Source organism: Suncus etruscus, chromosome 5 (assembly GCF_024139225.1).
Source record: "Suncus etruscus isolate mSunEtr1 chromosome 5, mSunEtr1.pri.cur, whole genome shotgun sequence".
NCBI lineage: Eukaryota > Metazoa > Chordata > Mammalia > Eulipotyphla > Soricidae > Suncus > Suncus etruscus.
This window is the reverse complement of record NC_064852.1, coordinates 99,728,389-99,748,213: the sequence shown is the minus strand read 5'-3', so window position 1 is coordinate 99,748,213 and position 19,825 is coordinate 99,728,389. Positions and strand designations below refer to the sequence as shown.

Here is a 19,825-nt window from a genome sequence, read left to right as displayed (position 1 = left end):
AAATGCAAGTAGATTATAGGAATGGTAATAAAAATAGTAGAGTATTCTATTATGTAGTCATTTAAATGGAATATCTTACTGTTCATTTGAACAGTAAGGAAGGGTCTTGCTGTAGAGTCAAAGCAGTTAAAGTAATAAAAGACTACTTAGAAAGACTTCATCACTGTACCATTTTATAAGTTTTGATTTCTTTTCTCCTTAAAGATTGAAAATAGATATGAAGATTCTTTAAAGTCATCCTCAGTGGTGGGTACCTCTACCACATCATGTACCTCAACAAGTCAAAGGAAGGAAATATCAACCACAAGATATAGTGATCACAGTGCTTCTTCCTCAACTCTGGCACAAATTAATGCTGCCTCTTTAGGAAACACAGAATTTCCTCCTCCACCACCTGATATACTTCAAAATTCAACAGATGTGACAGATTTTTCCCAGTCCCCTGAATTTCCTAACCCTCCTCAAATGCCAACAATCCCCAAAGAATTATATTCCAAGCAAAGAAATTTGTATGAATTAAATCGCTTATATAAACACATCCATCCTGAGTTAAGAAAAAACTTAGAAAAAGATTATATCAATGAGGTTTCTGATATTGTTTCTAGTCAAATAAACTCAGCAAACTCATTTTCTGCAGATGTGCAGCAAGCTAGGTACGTTTTTGAAAATACAAATGACAGTTCTCAAAAAAAATTGAACTCAGAAAGAGAACACTTAGAGTGGGATGAAATTCTGAAGGGGGAAGTCCAGTCCATGAGATGGATCTTTGAGAATCAGCCATTAGATTCTATCAATAATGACTCACAGGAGGAAGATAACACCCCCAAGGGCATTGCTGATCAAGAAATCATTGCTGGTGGTGATGTGAAATATACCACATGGATGTTTGAAACTCAACCTATTGATGCATTGGGTTTCCATTCTACTGACACTAAAGAAAATACTGAGAAAATTCCTGAGCTGGCCAGAGGAGATGTTCGCACAGCACGATGGATGTTTGAGACAAAACCACTAGACTCTATGAATAAAATGCATCAGAGTTCAGACGAATTAGAAGAAAATGCAATAAAGGACATAACTGGAGGAGATGTCAAGACTGTCAGATACATGTTTGAAACTCAACAGCTGGATCACCTTGGACAGCTTCACTCAGTGGATGAGGTTTACCTACTGCAACTCAGATCTGAGCTCAAAGAAATTAAGGGGAATGTTAAGAGAAGTATAAAATGCTTTGAAACTCAACCTTTATATGTTATTAGAGATGGATCAGGTCAAATTCTAGAAATTAAAACTGTTCACAGAGAAGATGTTGAAAGGGGAGATGTGAGAACAGCACGTTGGATGTTTGAAACACAGCCCCTCGACACAATTAATAAGGATATCACAGAAATTAAGGTTGTACGAGGAATATCCATGGAAGAAAATGTCAAAGGTGGGGTGAGTAGAGCAAAGTGGTTATTTGAAACCCAGCCTTTGGAGAAAATAAAAGAAGATTCAGAAGAAACCATTACTGAAAAGGAAGCAATAATGGGAGCAGATGTCTCCAGAAAGTGCTGGATGTTTGAAACACAGCCACTAGACATTCTAAAAGACACTCCTTCACCAGATCCTGTACAATCTGAAAAGATATTAGGGGGTGATGTGCAAGCTACTAAGCATCTATTTGAAACTCTTCCAATAGAGGCTTTGAAAGACAGTCCTGATGTAGGAAAACTCGAAAAAATTACTGCTTCTGAAGAAGAAAGAGGGGATGTTAGGCATCAAAAATGGATTTTTGAAACTCAGCCTCTTGAAAATATTAGAGAAGATAAAAGAGAATGTATACGTACAGTAAAACTTGAGGCTGTTGACAAAGGAGATGTAAGAAATTACACACATATGTTTGAATCTAATAATTTAATTAAGTATGATGCATCCCATAAGATAGAAGTGGAAGGAGTCACCAGAGGTGCTGTAGAATTAAACAAATTACTCTTTGAAACAAGGCCATTATATGCCATTCAAGATCACCTTGGACAATATCATGAAGTAAAGACAGTCAAGCATGAGGAAATTTTAAGAGGTGATGTAAAAAGCTTCAGGTGGCTCTTTGAAACAACACCCATTGACCAGTTTGATGAAAGCCTTCATAAGTTTCAAGTAATACGAGGAATATCTGCTCAAGAAATACAAACTGGAAATGTGAAATCTGCTAAGTGGCTTTTTGAAACCCAACCTCTTGATTCAATCAAATATTTCAGTAATATGGAAGAAGTAGAAACTGAATCCAAACAAACTATTGATATTGTGAAAGGAGATGTCAAAACCTGTAGATGGCTTTTTGAAACCCAGCCCATGGAGTCCCTTTATGAAAAAGTTTCATTAGTATCTGGCAGTGATGAAATTCATAAAGGAGATGTCAAAACCTGTACTTGGCTCTTTGAAACTCAGCCACTTGATTCCATTAAAAATGACTCTGAAGCAACAACCAAATTGCAAACTGTAAAACAGGAGGAGATCAAGGGTGGAGATGTTCATACAGCACGCCATGTTTTTGAAACAGAAAACTTGGACAGAATACAAGGAGAAGAAGGGAAGGAAATCAAGATTGTGGAAATAGATATTCCAGCTGGGGATGTCTCCAGCATGAGACAAAAGTTTGAAAATCAGCCATTAGATGCTATAAGTTCCAGTTCAGAGGAAGTTTTGGAAAAGATCAAAACTCTAAAGACTGATGATATTCAGAAAGGAAATGTTTTAAATTGTAGATGGCTTTTTGAAAATCAACCTATTGACAAGATAAAAGAAAGCCAAGGAGATGATGAATTAGTTAAGACTGTGAAAGACATACAAGGTGGTGATGTAAGAAAAGGGTGCTTTATTTTCGAGACATTTTCTTTAGATGAAATTAAAGAAGAAACTGACTATATTAGCACCAAGAAACCACTCGCTGAAGAAGCAATAAAAAGCAATGTAAAAAGCTACAGAATGCTCTTTGAAACTCAGCCACTTTATGCAATTCAGGACAGAGGAGGGTTTTATCATGAAGTGACAACAGTTAAAAAGGAAGAGGTAATTCATGGAGATGTACGAGGGACAAGATGGCTTTTTGAAACAAAACCATTAGACTCAATTAACGAATCAGAGACTGTGTATGTTATTAAATCTGTCACACAAGAAGACATTCAGAAGGGGGATGTTAGTGCTGTGAGATACAGATTTGAAACACAACCGCTGGATCAGATTTCAGAAGAATCACATACCACTATACCCACTGTAGATTGTATTCAAGATGGGAATGTGAAGAGAAGTAAACAGTTCTTTGAGTCAGAAAACTATGACCAGGATACATATGTAAGAACAGTAAGTGTCAATGAAATACAAAAGGGAAATGTTAAAATAGCTACTTGGTTATTTGAAACCCACACTCTAGATGAACTGAGGGGAGAAGAGGCAGAGAATGACAATATCAAAATGGTCACCCAGGAAAACATGCAGAAAGGTGATGTTAAACAGGCAATATGGCTTTTTGAGACTCAGTCTTTAGATTCTATTAAGGAAGCAAATGCAGATGAAAGCATCACAAATATTACCAAAGAGAAACTTCCTTTTTCTGACGTCAAGACAACTACATGGCTTTTCGAAACTACACCACTTCACAAATTTCATGAAAATATGGTCGAAAAGGTGGAAATTATTGGCAAAAGCATTAAAGAAACCTTGAAAGAACTCTATTCTCAGAAGCTTATAGAGGCTCCTGGAATCATCATTGAAGCTGATGAAGTGGGGGATGTGCGGATGGCAAAATACAAGCTAATGAATCAAGCTGCCCCTCACATTCAGAAAGAAGAAATGGTCAGGGTCGATCTCAGAAATATAATAGAGCACCTACTCTCAAAGAGAGATCACTCAAAAAGAGACATTTTGGTTAGCGAAGAGGAGAAGGGAAATGTTAATTTGACTAAAGCTCAATTATTGAACAGATCAACAGAATATCATGCTGAAAAGGAAGAGATAGTAAGTGGTGATGTACAACAAGCAATAAAAAACCTGTTCTCTACAGAAAGATCTGAGAAGAAAGGCATTTTAATTCAGGAAGATGAACGAGGAAATATTAAAATGACGCTTTATTGTCTTCTTCACAAAAATGCTGGAGAAATAATTGAGCGTGAAAAAGTAAAAGGTGGTGATGTTAGAGGAACCATTCACAGTTTGTTATCTTTTACATCAAACAATGCAATTTCTGAAAGGATGAAAATTGATGCCTCAGAGAGAGGAAATGTTCACTTTTTTACAACATGCATAGAAACTGGAGCTTTAGACTATCTCAAACAACTTCAGACAGGGTCAAATGAAACAGTAACAGCTAGGAAGCAAGAAAAAGAGGAAGAAATAATTGGTGGTGATGTCCAGGGCACAAAACTGCTGCTAAAGGAAAAGCAGTCTCAAGTTGAATGTACAGTTAATGAAACTGACATCATCCCAGGAGATGTGCATAATACAGTTAAAGTTTTTATGACAAAGCCTCAGAATATATCTTGCAATGCACTCAATGAAGAAATTGCAAACGGTGATTTAAAATCAACCTTAAATTCCTTCAACCAGGCTATAAATCAGGAAAAAGTGGCTAAAACTCAAGATATTATAAAAAGTGACACCCTGGACTCACTCAAGTCACTTGATGAATCAAGTCACCAACAGAAAGAATCTAAGCAGCCCCATGCTATCCCTATTGATCTTGTGCAAGCTATTGAATGCCTTGAAAAGACTGCAAACACAAGGACAGAAATCCTGAAGAAGGAACTTCTCCTAAATGACCTTGAAACATCATTAAGAAATCTGAAAGAAGCAGAAAGATCTTTCAGGGAGGTAGATAAAAAGTGTGGAACTATAGAAAATGTGCAAGCAGGACAGCAGAAAGCAAAGGGTCTTCAAAAGGACATCCAGGGGTACAAACAAAGTGTTCTTCAGCCAAGACCAGGACCATTTGAGCCTATAGCCAAGTGGTGGCAAGGGAAAACAGATAATATCAATCCAGATACAAAAAATTCTTGCCAGGAGAATTTAATAGAAGAAAGTGCTTGGGTTAATCTTCCAAAAGCCCCCAAAGGGACTGTAAAGATTGTTATAGACCGTGAGCAAAACAATGATGCTCTTGAGAAAAGTCTTAGAAGACTTTCTAACTCTACCACCCACCAGGAAACTATTAAAGGTGTGTTGGAATCAGAGGAAAGAAGAGGGGCTTGTACTGATACCACAAGAGGGCAGTATCTTAGAAATGAGCATAAGAGCAGACAATTGGCTTCAACTCTTTCTGTTAAGAAAAATCTAAAAACCAAGGAATCAGAAACAGTGCAAAAGCAAATGGATGATATCTTTAACTCTACCTTATCTAGTAAAAAAACAGTAGGAACTCAACAAACTCAAACCTGCCAACTGAGGAATGGCCACCAGATGATGGAGACTTACCCTCCAAAGAATTCTAAGAATATGAAAAATGTTAAAATACCAACTGATACACAGAGCTTCCAGCCCTACTCTACTCAGGTTCCAAATAATAACGTAAAAGGGGAAACTTGTGAAATTATGAAGGACTTTCAGAAGCAAACTTTATTAACACATGAAATGCAATATTCTAATAAAGATATAAAGAAAAAGAATGTAAGCTTTCAATCAATGTGCCAAAATCTCCCTTTAAATCAAGACATAACAAATGTCTTGACAGAGGGGAAAGTCTCCCAAAAAGGCCAAGATATATTGAAGACAACTGAAAAGCAAAAGACTGATGATAATTTGAGTAGCCAAGACTTTCTAATGAAGACAAATACCACCAGAGATTTAAAAATGGCAATGGAAATGTCCTTGAATTTAATCAACCTGAACCCTGAAAATAATGTAAAGGAAAGTGAAAGCTCTCTTCCACCACCATCTCCACCTCCTCTGCCACCTTCAAATGCATCTTCTGAAATTGAATTTCCTCTTCCTCCTCCACCACCTTTAATATTGTTACCTGAAAAAAATTCCTTAACTCCCTCCTTCTCTACAGAAAAAATCAAAACTGAATTTGAAAGTTTTCCAGGCCTCCTTCTTCCTCCACTAGCAGAAGATGAGAAATCAGACAGAGAATGTGTATCAATGTATCAATCATCTCCCTCTCCTCCAACTCCATCTTTGAAACAAGCATTTCTTTCCTCCTCTGTTCAAGAAAATCACAATGAAGTAGTCACACAATGTTTCCAAGAAAATGCCATAAATTCTCAGCAAACTCTCAAACTTTCTCAGGCTAAAAACATAGCAGAAAAATGTGGGAAGCGTGTGCCTCCTCCCACATTGCCCAAACCCAAATTTTTTAAGAAGAATGATGGCTCATCAAAAGTTGAATTGAAAAATTCTTTTCCAGATGTGAAAAGCCAAATTACTCTATCAAAAGACCAGAAAGAAGGAATAACAGTGAAAGTCAATGAACATCAAGAGATGAAAGAGAGCCCACCTAGAAACATGCTGGATAAAAGAGAATTATCAATGCCTTTGGCAAGATCTTTCCCAAAGAATGCTCCAGAAATTCCACTACTCAAAGGAAAACAAGTAGCACCTCTCTTAAAATCTCATTCTTTCTCAACAGTTTTAGGACAACAAAGTCCAAAACCTTACATGAGTAAATTTAGGACACCTTTGATGATAGCTGAAGAAAAATACAGACAACAAAAAGAAGAGCTTGAAAGACAAAAACAGGCTAGTTCTTGCTACAGCATGGTTAAAACAGAAAGTCAAAACCAAAATAAATCAGAGTTCAAAAAGGAAGTGCTATTACAAAATACAAATGAGGCTTCCCTACCTAGAATGGATTTGAAAATCACTGTTGATCAAGCCAACCTATACGCTCAAAGAAATTCTCAGTTAGTGGGAATGTGTACTGATAACCAAGTCTCCACAACACCAGCAGTGACAAGCACTACTAAAAAGCTCCAAAATGTTCTAACAGCCTCTGAAGATAAAGATACTATGAAAAAAGAAGTTTTTCAGAGCTCAGAGGACATTAAACAATTTACAACGGTGTGTGAAAATAAGCAGAATCAGCAAGAATGTAGTGCACAACAAATACAGCAAAAGAAGTGTCTGGATACATTGAATTTGCTCCAAATCAAACCAGTTGCCCCAGATTTCAAAGTCAAAACCATAAAGCTTCCAACCCTAGATTATAAAATAAATGACATATTACATAGCTATGAAAGCCATAAAAAGAAATCTGAACTTGATATTCAAACTATCACCAAAGAGCAGTATCAAGAAAACAAGAAAACTGAGGCAAGCACTGAATATCATAATAAGCAATTTATAGATGAAAAATATTGCAAATTTCCTAAGAAGGAGAAAAAAGTGTCAATAACACTACCCAATGATTCTATAGGAAAGTGCCATGAAAGTAAGTTCAACATAGTTCCTGAGCCACAGAAAGAATGTATAGAGTCTGGGGGTGACAAACATCCAGAAAGTGAAGGGATGATTCAGGGACTACCAATGACTGATCCCAAAGAAGAAAGACTAATGATGGAAAGAAAACAAGAGCATTTGAACCAAACTGCACAGAAAGTAGTCAAACACAAGATTGCTGATACACATATTGATTCACAGACTCAGAGTTTTCAGCAAACCCAAATAAAGACCTCTGAAACTCAAGTTGAATGTAAAAAATTGCCCCAGCCATATAATAATCTGCAAGAAAAAAAATGTCTTGGAATTAAGGGTGTACAACAGAAACAAGTCTTTTCTAATACTAAAGAGCCAAAGCTAGAGATTACACAGAACAAATCTTTGTTTTCTTCTGTGAAAGATTCTCAGCAGGAAGATAGAAAATGTGCTGTAAATATATTGGAACTCTTGAGAAAACTTGAAGAACTACAGCACATTTTGTCTAGGGTAAAACAGTTTGAAGTAGAACCAAATAAAAATTGCCTTAAAACATTTCAGACACTTTTGAATATTATTCCAGTATGGCTATTAAGTGAAGAAAAGAGAGAACATGGACGTAGAATTGCTATGGAGAATAATGTAGAAAGAATTAAAGAAGAAATAACACATATTAAAACTCAAGCAGAGGATATGCTTCGGTCGTATGAAAACATCATTCAAATAGCCATGAAATCCTCCAAAGTAGGAAAACAGAGCGATAATCCTACCAATGTTAGTGAAAAAATAGCTCAAATTCCTAATGCTGTTGGCAGCTATAATAAAAGCACTATACAGAAAGAAAACATAACTATTGAGCAGATAGAGCACCAACAACAAGCAACCCATCATGAATCAAATGCACAAAATCTTGCAAAAACCCATCAGGAACTTAAAGTAGACCATAGGAAGATTTCTTCACCTACTTTAAAGACACGTTCACAGTCACCAACCTTTATAACCATTGAGTCTACAGCTAGGCGAACTGAAGCCTCTACTAATGATGGCAATTCTCAGTCACCGAAAAAGGACAGTTTTGCTGAATCCTCACCAAGAAGGCCCATGACAGCAACATCTAGAATTCACAGAGCACATTCCTCCCCCTCTCCACCCAGGAGTCGCTCAGAACAACTCATCAAACTGAAAGACACGACTGCCAAGTTTTTCAGGGGTACCATCCCAAGTCCATCTGTCACCCCAGTTCCAATTGTGGAGACAAGATCTGAGATCATCACATCTCCTGCAACACTTCGCCGTCAAATTAAGATAGAATCTCTTGGGAGAAACTCTTCACCTACAATCACGATACCAATAAACGTAAATCATATTGATAGCAGTTCCTTCAGAGAATCCGTGGAAGCTCAAGGGAAAGTTAGGAAAGTGGAGAAGAGGGAGACTTATGTTCACAAGGATGGAGTAACCGCCACTAATCACATCGTGCCAGATACTGAGAGTTTTGATGCTGTGGAAATCATCAGCAAATTTGAAGGACCTCACATGTCAGAGCACACTGAGAGATATGAAGCAACCAATCGTGCTGCTCAAATGGCTGAAGACTTAATAAATGAACATGAAAATGAAATCAATAGATGGTTCAAAGAATTTGAGGGTAGCCCAATTTTTGAAACAAACTCTACAAAAAGAGTTTATACAAATGGAGAAGCTAATCACAATATAAAACAAGAAAGCAGTACATTCTGTAAGGAGTTTGGGTTATCATCTTCAGAAAATAAGAGTTTCACAGGTTTCTCGTATGATCGTGCTAGAGAGTCACAAGAAAAGGTTCCTGTCAGGCAGCCCAAAGTACAGTCTGAAACAACATCTCTAAGGGAACGTTTCTCAGATGTGGATGGATTTGACAGTCAAGTTGTTGGGTCGAAGATAACAGTCTCTTCATCACGTAGCTCAGAAGCTAGCAAGCCTGGCTTTGATTTTAAGCATGCCCCACCAACCTATGAAGATGTCATTGCTGGCCACATATTAGATATATCTGATTCATCTAAAGCACCTCAGCGAAATTTTCAAGAGACATGGCAGGAGAGTGAACGAGTTTTTAAAAACCAGGGATATGCTGCCTCGGATGCTTTGGCAGCTGAGATAAGAACCACTTTCCAAGAGGAATCTGCATTCAGACGTGGTAAATGAATGAGCTTTAAAAGTGTGAAAGTTTAACCCACTTAAAAGCATGTATTCCATAGCTAAGATGATTTGAGGTTGAAATAGCATATATAATAACCAAACACTATAACCTAAAACTAACAGCTTTCTTGGATGCTGATCTCTTTAAATTTAAGCTCACCTCTACTAATTTCTCTTTTCAAAAGTCTCTGACATGTTTTACTTTCACTGTGTGAAATAATACACACCTTCCTATAGGTCAGTGAGACCTGAGTTTGTCAAGGTAAATAATACTTAGTGCATCACAGGTAAAATTAATTATTGTGATAGTAAAATGACCCTATATCATCTTATATTATTAATAATTATACAGCCAGAAAACATTACTATTTCTTTAAAAATGTATCATTGCATCCACTTGCTTTAGGTAACATCCTTTCACCTACTATTGAAATATTTTTAACTGCTAGGTTAAAATTGGTGTTTGCTTTTCAATTCAGGGCAAAAATCAAATAAATTATTTATACTCTTCGTATGCCCCATAAGAACTTTAATTGGTATCACTGACAAAATTGTGGGTATTAAATAGACATAATTATTGCTATTAAGTTGAATGGGGTTTTTATTTAATGTCACTGTTTTGTTATAACAGGTTCTTTAAATTTTCTTAAAATAAATATCTAATAATAGCTCCATTATTCTTATTTAAATATTACATGAATAAAATTTTTATTATATTTATTTTTGAGATTTTTGTTTTGTTAATTAACTTTTGGGACCACACCTGACTATGCTCAATGATCACTACTACAGTTACTGGGGATCATATGGGTTGCAGGGATTGAACCCAGGTTGGATGCTTGCAAGGCAAGGGCTCTACCAGTTATATTATATCTGGCCCTGATTTTGATCATATTTGGAACATAAAACATAATATTTGAAACAATACAAAGCCAGTATTTCGAATATGAAACAGATTTAAAACATGAAAATAAAGTAAAAGGTTAAAAATGCCCAAAAGCAAAAGAAACCAAAAATTTTATTTAATAGGAAGCTTACAACAGGTAAGGGATAGGTGGTACTTGGATGGAGAGGCACTAGTACAAAGGTAGAGGGAGGTGAACATTCCAGTTGACAGTGAGGGCTGGAATATATTATACATGAAACCTTTACAGTGTTATAAAAACATAGAGCCTAAAATATAAGTATTGAGAAAGGACTTAAAATATAGGTGCCATTTAGAACTTTTAAAAGATGAAAATGGTATATATTTTTAAATATTAATACTTTATATCCCCTTGCATTTTATAATAAATGAGCTCATATAACAAAGAGTTGACATAATTAATGTGCACCATTACTTCTTTCTTTTTGACAGTCTGAACAAAATGGCAAGCTTAAATATAAAATAACTAATAATTATATACCTATCACATTTGGGCCAGTAGGAAATATATGTGTCTTGTTTATCAGGTTAAAATGACTTCTTAATATGCTTGCTTCAAGTATAATTAAGCAAAGCTGTCTAATTAATTTAAAATGTTCAGGTTTTGCTAATATTGCTCAATCATATAAAACTATAAAAAAAAGTCAGCGCTAAATATAAGAACATGTCATTTACTAGAATCACTTTGACAAAGAAGAGTTCACAGTTGCCCAAATTAGGTGACAAAGAAGAGTTCACAGTTGCCCATATTAGGCATTAAAACACTAAATTGTACATATTTATTTTTTGTAAACGATCTTGACCATATTTACTTTGACTTATTCTCAAGAGATTATAAGGATGAAAACAATATAAGGGGGTTGAATTCTGTATCGGTTTTGAAACACTGTACAAACCAATGGCTAGCAATATAGCCATTATGATACACAGGATTTCAAATTCACATAAAAACAAGTGACTACAGCTACTTACGAGTAGTGATTTTCTTTGCCAGCAGTGAGATTAGTGGAGGTCTTCAGAAATGTCTTGCTGATCTATGGAAATTTTTCTATATCCACTGCATGACCTAGGAATACCATCTATTAAATATAATTTTTGTTTTGAGTCCTCAGGCCAGCAGCTTGTAAAGTCCCCAAATCTTAAGCAGTTGGGTTGAGAATAAAAACCCCTGAAAATTAAAATGTATCGAGAAGTTTCATTGTATTAACATTAAGAATTGGTATCAGAGAATCATACTAAATAATCAAGTATATGCTTTAAATAGAGTATCTCATATTATGAAATACATATGTATATAAATATTGTGCACATATAAAACATATATATATATATATATATATATATATATATATATATATATATATATATATATATATATATATATATATGGGAGCTAGAGCAATGGCATAGCAAGTGAGTGCTTGCCTTGCACACAGTCAACCCAGGTTCAAGTCAAGCACCCATATGGTACCCTGACCCTACCAGGAGTGAGGACAGAGTTAGGAAGGAACTATGAGCATAACAAGGTATAGTCTGCCACCAAAACAGCAGTTGATTTTCTCCAAATGCTTTACAAAATAAAGACTTTGAACCAAATGAGTGTAATTTCGTATGTGTATGTACATGCATCCATGTGTATATGATTAGAAAGTTCTAAAATAAGTTTTAAAGGGCTCCCAAGACTGAGTTTATAATATGTATTATTTTCAATGAATTTAAGTTAAGGAACAAATTTTAATATATTCCCTTTCATTAAAAAGTCAATCTGGGGGCCGGAGAGATAGCATGGAGGTAAGGTGTTTGCCTTTCATGCAGAAGGAATCCCAGCATCCCATATGGTCCCCTGTGCCTGCCAGGGGTGATTTCTGAGCCTAGAGCCAGGAGTAACCCTTGAACACTGCTGGGTGTGACCCCCCCCCAAAAAATGTCAATCTGTAGAAACAAGCAGTGTAGAGAGATATTAGGGTGGGTAAGGTGCTTGCCTTGCACATGGTGGGCCAGGTTTGATTTCTGGCGCCATAAATAGTTCTCCAAAGCTGCTTAGAGTGATCCCTTGAGTGCAGAGCCAAGCCAGAAGAAAGCACTTAGCATCACAGGGTGTGGTTCAAAAACAAAACAGAACAACTAAACAAAAAGTCAACCTGTACAACATATAATAAGGCCATAGGTTTAAGTTGATTAATCAAGAACCTCAAATCTGAGGTTCATAGTTAGAGAAATCAGACTGTTGCAGTAGACTTAGAATGAATGCTCTAACTACACTGCCAATTAATATGCTATTTTTGCTTTGATTTGTTGTGCTTAAAATGCTTGAAAACAATATGATATAAATTTAGTGATTTTTTTTATTTTTAGAAGCTGCTACTCCAAGACAAGGAAATTTGTATACTTTGTCAAAAGACAGTTTATCCAATGGAATGTTTAGTAGCAGACAAGCAGAGTTTTCATAAATCCTGCTTCCGATGCCGACATTGCAGCAGTAAACTGAGGTATGATGTGCTCTGTATGTGCTCTTTGTTACAAATAATCAAGGAATTTAAAGATTTTTGTTTCAGATATTGCCACCATTAATGGACACAGCTACAAAAGAAGATATAGTCATGTTATGTTCTGATGTAACTATTGTTACTGTTGTTTCTGTTGTTACTATTACTGTGTCTGGTTTCACTTTGAAATTAGGCTTTCTTTTCTTTTCTTTACTTTTTTTTTTGTTTGTTTTTTGTTTTTTGTTTTTGGTTTTTGGGTCACACCTGGCAGCGCTCAGGGGTTACTCCTGGCTCTACGCTCAGAAATCGCTCCTGGCAGGCTCAGAGGACTATATGGGATGCAGGAATTCGAACCACCCTCCTTCTGCATGCAAGACAAACGCTATCTCTCTGGCCCCGAAATTAGGCTTTCTTTTTTGTTGTTGTTGTTTTTGTTTTTGTTTTTGGGCCACACCCATTGGATGCTCAGGGGTTACTCCTGGCTAAGCGCTCAGAAATTGCCCCTGGCTTGGGAGGACCATATGGGATGCCAGGGGATCGAACCTTCCTTGGCTAACACTTGCAAGGAAGACACCTTACCTCTAGCGCCACCTCACTGGCCCCAAAAATTAGACTTTCTTAAACAGATAGATAAAAGCAACTTAAAAAAGTATTGTGCAAATCGAAATATTCCTTTTCTTTTTGGTTTCTAGGCCACACCTAGTAGTTTTCAGAACCTTTGGCTCAGTGCTCAGAAATCATTCCTGTCAGGCTCAGGGGACCATATGGAATGCCAGGATTGAACCTGGGTCTGCCACATACAAGGCAAACGCAATACCTGCTATGCTATTACTCTAGCCCTGAAATTTTCAAGTTGTTGTTTCATTCTAAAGTCTACACTCTGGAATAAAAAAATTATTCTTAAAAATATTAGTCAATAATTTCTATTTTTTATGTTATACATACTCTCTTTTTTTTCTTTTCTATTTTTTTTGGGGGGGTCACACTCGGCTGTGCTCAGTGGTTACTCCTGGCTGTCTGCTCAGAAATAGCTCCTTGGCAGGCACGGGGGACAATATGGGACACCGGGATTCGAACCAACCACCTTTGGTCCTGGATCAGCTGCTTGCAAGGCAAACACCGCTGTGCTATCTCTCCAGGCCCATACATATTCTTTCTACCACTGCTGAAGTTTCCAATGGAGGGGAAAGGGGAAAAGTAGCTGTAGTAATTATACATGTAAATATGGCTGTTTGCTAATGGGTTCAGCTATATTCCAGTAGATATTCAGATTTACATTGGAGCTGGATTTTGCCAACTTTTTTAAAGAATTTGCAATGAAACCATTGTCATTTCAGATAAATGCTATTTATTTTCTGGTGCAGCAGAAGCACTCTGTCAACACAGGTCAAAAGCTCTCACTGTCACAAGCTTAAAGAAATGCACTTAAATGAATGTGACATTTGTGTGGTTATAACCCAGAGATGCTAAATTACAATAAGTACAATAAATAAATCCAGGTGAATTTCTCTGACCTATATCTTTCTTAACCTTCTTTGACAAAATTAAATGTCAAAAGCCCCTCATTAGAACATTAGTTTCCCTTGATTTCTATGACACTAGGGTATAATTGATTTCCTATAGTCTCTTCTATGTTGCTTCTTAGACTCCTGTGAGTAGAACTCTGTACATTACCAAAATGTATGACCTATTTTAATTCTATTTTGGATATGTGTTATCACTATTTGTATTCTTTCTAGTTGACCAAAACTTCTATTCTTACTTTAACCCACTATCAATTTGGTAATAAGCAGCTAGTCCAACACTCTCCTTTGTGTATCAGAGAAGAATATGTTTCATCTCTAATTTGCTTGCTCATAAGTAGAACACATTTAATATGCCTTTAATTTATCTCTAAATTTCTTCCTTGTCTATACAGTCTGTGTCCTACTACCTTAGCAAATGACTTTAAATCAAGTCAAATCAAGTCAAATCAATGACTAAGATATTCCTCATTCCTTATAACCAATCATCAAGTAATATAATTTGTGTCCCATAAATATCTCTTGAATTATACTTTCCTAAATCCTCATATACTTTCCTAAATCCCTTTGGCCAAGGTATCTTTCAAGAAAGATCCTTCTCTTACCTGCAACAACCTTTTAGCTTGGTCTCCCTGTATCCAGTATCTCTGACTACTACTAGCAAAATAGCATTGTACCTCAATACCATGCTCTTGAACATGGTAAGAATGCTCTTTTTAAAATGCAATACTAAGGTCACATTCCTAGAACAATAAAAGATAGGCTTCTTCTATTAAGAAAAAAATTAACATGTTGGGCCAGAGCAATAGCACAGTGGTAGGGTGTTTACCTTGGGCTGACCCAGGACAAACCTCAGTTTGATCCCCAGTGTCCCTTAAGGTCCCCTAAAGCCAGAGGTAATTTTTGAGCACATAGTCAGGAGTAACCCCTGAGCATCACAAGGTGTGGCCCTAAAAAAATTAACATCTTAATATGAATTTAAAAGACAGAATCTTAGTCACTATTCCTTCTAATATCTGCTATCTCTTCTTTTTGCATGCTACTTTTCATGATAACTGACTTTAATTCCAGTGCCTTAAAACCATTATTTTCTTTTTTGTTTTGTTTTGTTTTGTTTTGTTTGGGGGGCACACCCTTAACGCTCGGCATATGGGACACGGGGCATAGAACCCCGGTCTGTCCTAGGCTAGCGCTGGCAAGGCAGACATCTTACCTCTAGTGCCACCGAGCCAGCCCCATATAATTTGTTTGTTTGTTTTGGTTTTGGTTTGGGGGCCACACCCGGCTGGACTCATGGGTTACTCCTGGCTATCTGCTCAGAAATAGCTCCTGGCAGGCACGGGGGACCATATGGGATGCCGGGATTCGAACCAACCACCTTAGGTCCTGGGTGGGCTGCTTGCAAGGCAAACGCTGCTGTGCTATCTCTCCGGCCCCCCCAAAATCATTATTTTCTTTTCTCTTTAGTATCTACTTCTTAAATCTCACATATTCCTTACAGTTCAAATCTTACTTATGTATATTCTTTGTAGGGGTTTGCCCATGCTCCTCCTCTAACTCTCTTCCAGGCTAATACTAGCCTCTCATTTTTTAGACCTCAAATGAGTCAGCTTTGAAGAAGCCTTCTGTGAATGAGAATTACAGTGTCCTTCTGTTTATTCTCCAAAGTGTCTGCCCTGCTTTTCTAGTCTCAACACAATAAGATATCCTCTACAGTAGGTCCATATTTTATTTACAGGACTGTATATATTTAGAGGTACAATTATATTCCTCTTCTAAAAGTATGTTACCACACCAAACAAAAGTACTATCCATCTCACTGAAAAGCTAGTCTGTGCATTGATCATTCTGTTTATAGTGTCTGCTACACAGCGTGCTCTTTCAATATGTAGTTGTATATTGTTTTGTTGTAAGAGAATTTACTTTAAACTACAGCTTCTAGGTATTTAAATTGTTTTATTGCTTTATTTTCTTCACTCCTACTATGCATCTTTTATGCCTATTGTTAATATTTATATTTCCCTCATATCCTTTTCTGTTTTTCATTTTCACTATAAATGTTGACTTTTATGCTCTCAGAATTTTGTTAAAATAATTCCTGTTGTCTTTATTTGAATTTATTATAGGTTTTCTTACAGACTTTTTCTTTTGTCATGATTTCTGGCACCCTGTCTAAATTTTTATAGCTTCTATGTTTTCAGAATTTTTATAGTTTTTAAATCTGACTCATTTAAAAATGTAACTTAAAATTTTTATATTTTGACAGCGTTTTTAATGCTCTACATGTCTATAGAGATGGTATAGTTCTCTTTAATCTTTTGTTGCATAGTTCTATAAAATTTAGACTTAATCATTTAGACTTGATCTTTTTATATGTAATTAGTTTTTACATCTTAAAAGGATACAAAAGTCAGGATAGCTTTCCTAACTTCATAAAATTATCTCATCTCATTTTCATATATTCAAACATTATAATTTTCAGTACTTTCTGCCTTGCTTCCTCTCCCCCATATTAGTCCTCTGTTATTTTTCTGATATTATCATTCTACTCAATATTTTTCCAATCTCATATTTTTTATTGTTGAGCCACATTCTAAATATTCAGTAAGCAAATTTTGAGATTTTGACTTCTCTAGCCTCTTCTTGGAGACCTTCATCTCACTGGCTATTGGAAAGTTCAAACAACCCCCTGTTTTATTGCTTTTCACTGAATGGCCCATAATACTGAGGAAATGCTGATTGGCTGTTTTGTGGTCATATTTTCTGGTTCATCCAACACCTACCTTGCTCTCTCTGCTATTACCCTTCCAGTCCATCATGCTCTCTTTTATCTGTTGTATATATGTTTTATCTGTTGGTATACCAAATTCAGATACTTATATCTGAAGATCTAGTAGATACTATCACTCAGTTTTGCCATAAATGATATGCTTGGATTTTATGTTTTATTTTTACTCTCTAGTCTATTTTATGTAGAGATTTAGATATATTTTAAAATGATGCTGCTTCATTTTATTAATTTGATTTTAAATGTAACAGGCACTCTAATTGTTGGTCTCCCTAAAGAGGACAGATAAACAACTGTATAGAAAAACTTCCCAATTTGATATTCAAAGTCCAGTTACCAAAGATGTTAAAACTGTTGATTTTTTTGTGCGTTATTTAGAATTCAATGAAAATCACAATCCTGCACACAAATCATTGATTTAAAAAAGATTTAATCCAATCATTTGCACTAAATTTGTACATCTCTAACTATATTTACATTGAACAATAATCCCTACAATACCTATAATCTGACAAATGTCATGATATTCTAAATACAACAAGGCAAACATAAGGTTGTATATACATGTAAAGTCTTTTATAAAAGGAATGTTTAATTAATAAACACATTCTTATTGCCTGCAATTAATTGTACTGAATCACTATGCATTTTTGAAAAAAACTCAATTTTTCCATATGAATGTTCTGTTTATATCTAAAAATTAATTTTTTTCTCTTTAACAGTTTGGGAAATTATGCATCACTTCATGGACAGATATATTGTAAACCTCACTTTAAACAACTTTTCAAATCTAAAGGAAATTATGATGAAGGTTTTGGACATAAGCAACATAAAGATCGGTGGAACTTTAAAATTCACAGCAGTTCAATGGACTTCATCCCTACTGAAGACACAAGTGCACATAAAAACTGTGCAGAAAATACTCCCATGCTTGGAGATCTTAATAAACATTCAGATGATGCTAACAGTGAAGGACACAGAGGTGACTTGAGAAAATTCATGGAGAGAGGAAAATTAAAAATCACTTGGCCCCCATCCAGGGAGATGCCTAAGAAAACCTTTCCCTTTGAAGAAGAGCTCAAAGTGAGTAAACCAAAGTGGCCACCTGGAATACCATCCCATACCTCTTCTGAATTGAAAAATGAATCACTTGAAACTCTGGAAAACAAAGAACAAGAACAATCCAACACTTCTTTCCTGAAGCCATATCAACAGTCCATCCATCTGTGCCAGAAAGAGGAGGTTATAGGAATTAAAGAAATGGAGATGTATGAAGCAAGACAAGATGAGAATAATGAAGGAAATGTGAATGTGCAAGATAAGCTTAAAGATGCTGAAGATATAAAGAATAAGAGGAAAAGTGAAATGGATCTTAATGACAACAATAATGTGGTTGTGCAGAGCGCAGAGAAGGAGAAAAATGAAAAAACTAATGAACCTGATGGTGCAGAAGTTTTACAGGTTACTAACACTGAAAAGGAGTTGGTGTCTGAAAATCAGAAAGAGAATTTGAATAAGAATAATAATAACAATTATGTAGCCGTCTCATATCTGAATAATTGCAAGCAAAAGACATCTATTTCAGAAGTCCCTAATTTATTACCACTGTCAAGTGAAGCAAAATGCACTGCAAGTGAATATCAGATTAAAAACTTAGAAAATGCATCTAGAATCTCAGAGTTACTTGGTATTTTTGAATCTGAAAAGACATATTCAAGAAATATACTAGCTGTGGCTCTGGAGAAACAGACTGACAGTAGTACTGCAGGCAGTTCTATGCAGTCTGTTTCCAAATCTGGCCTCAGTGGTTCACTAATAGTAAAAGGCAAAACGTCAATGTCCTCTTATGATAAAAGTATTTTAAAGATGACAGGCAACCACCCAAACAATAAACATTTACACTTCTTCTTTTCTAACACTGTGAAAATCACTGCTTACTCCAAAAAGAGAGAGAACATTTTTAACCATGAGCTAATAGGCTCGATATGTCAAACAGAAAACATGCCATGTTTTTTTTTAAACAAATTTGGAAAGAACGTGAAACATTGGCATAATAAGACAGTAAAAACGAATCACATTAATAGGTTCACGAATTTTAATGCCCTGAGCAGTGAATATGCATCTAGGCCTTCACTTCTGAACAAGGAGGTCCAGTCTGAAAAACTCACAGTGGAAGAGCAAATTAAAAGGAATAGATGTTACAGTGACACAGAGTAAACTATATCTGCCCACATGCAATCCACACTAGGGCACTGAGAAATATTAATTGTCTCAAATAAGACTTTAGGGAGTTTGATAATGTCGTGTTGAATTTGCTTGTTCAAAAATATCATGCCTAGCACAATGGGATATTCCTTGTATTACTCAACATAATGTTTTTCTTAATTAGTTTGAAATTACTTTTGTTCTGAACAGAATAAAAAGATAAAACAAAATAGCTTTGTTTCCATCAAATAATGCTTTTGTTTATTGCTGGTTTTATGTGTAACCTGCCATTGGTAAAATTCTCTACTTTTGGAATTTATAACAGTTCTTATAT

At 35.8% G+C, this 19,825-nt stretch overlaps 1 protein-coding gene across 2 annotated transcripts in view; it reads left to right on the top strand.

Moving 5' to 3' along the window:
• XIRP2 (xin actin binding repeat containing 2) overlaps positions 1–19,503 on the top strand; it is a 331,046-nt gene extending 311,543 nt beyond the window's left edge. The window contains exons 8-9 of one of the 2 annotated variants that reach the window (XM_049773369.1): positions 12,845–12,978; positions 18,009–19,503. In XM_049773369.1, the coding sequence (XP_049629326.1) occupies positions 12,845–12,978; positions 18,009–19,503 (1,629 nt within the window). Of the gene's footprint in view, positions 1–204; positions 9,563–12,844; positions 12,979–18,008 lie in introns of those variants that run through there. The other variant, XM_049773368.1, reaches the window with a different exon arrangement.
• The last annotated feature ends 322 nt before the right edge of the window (positions 19,504–19,825 follow it).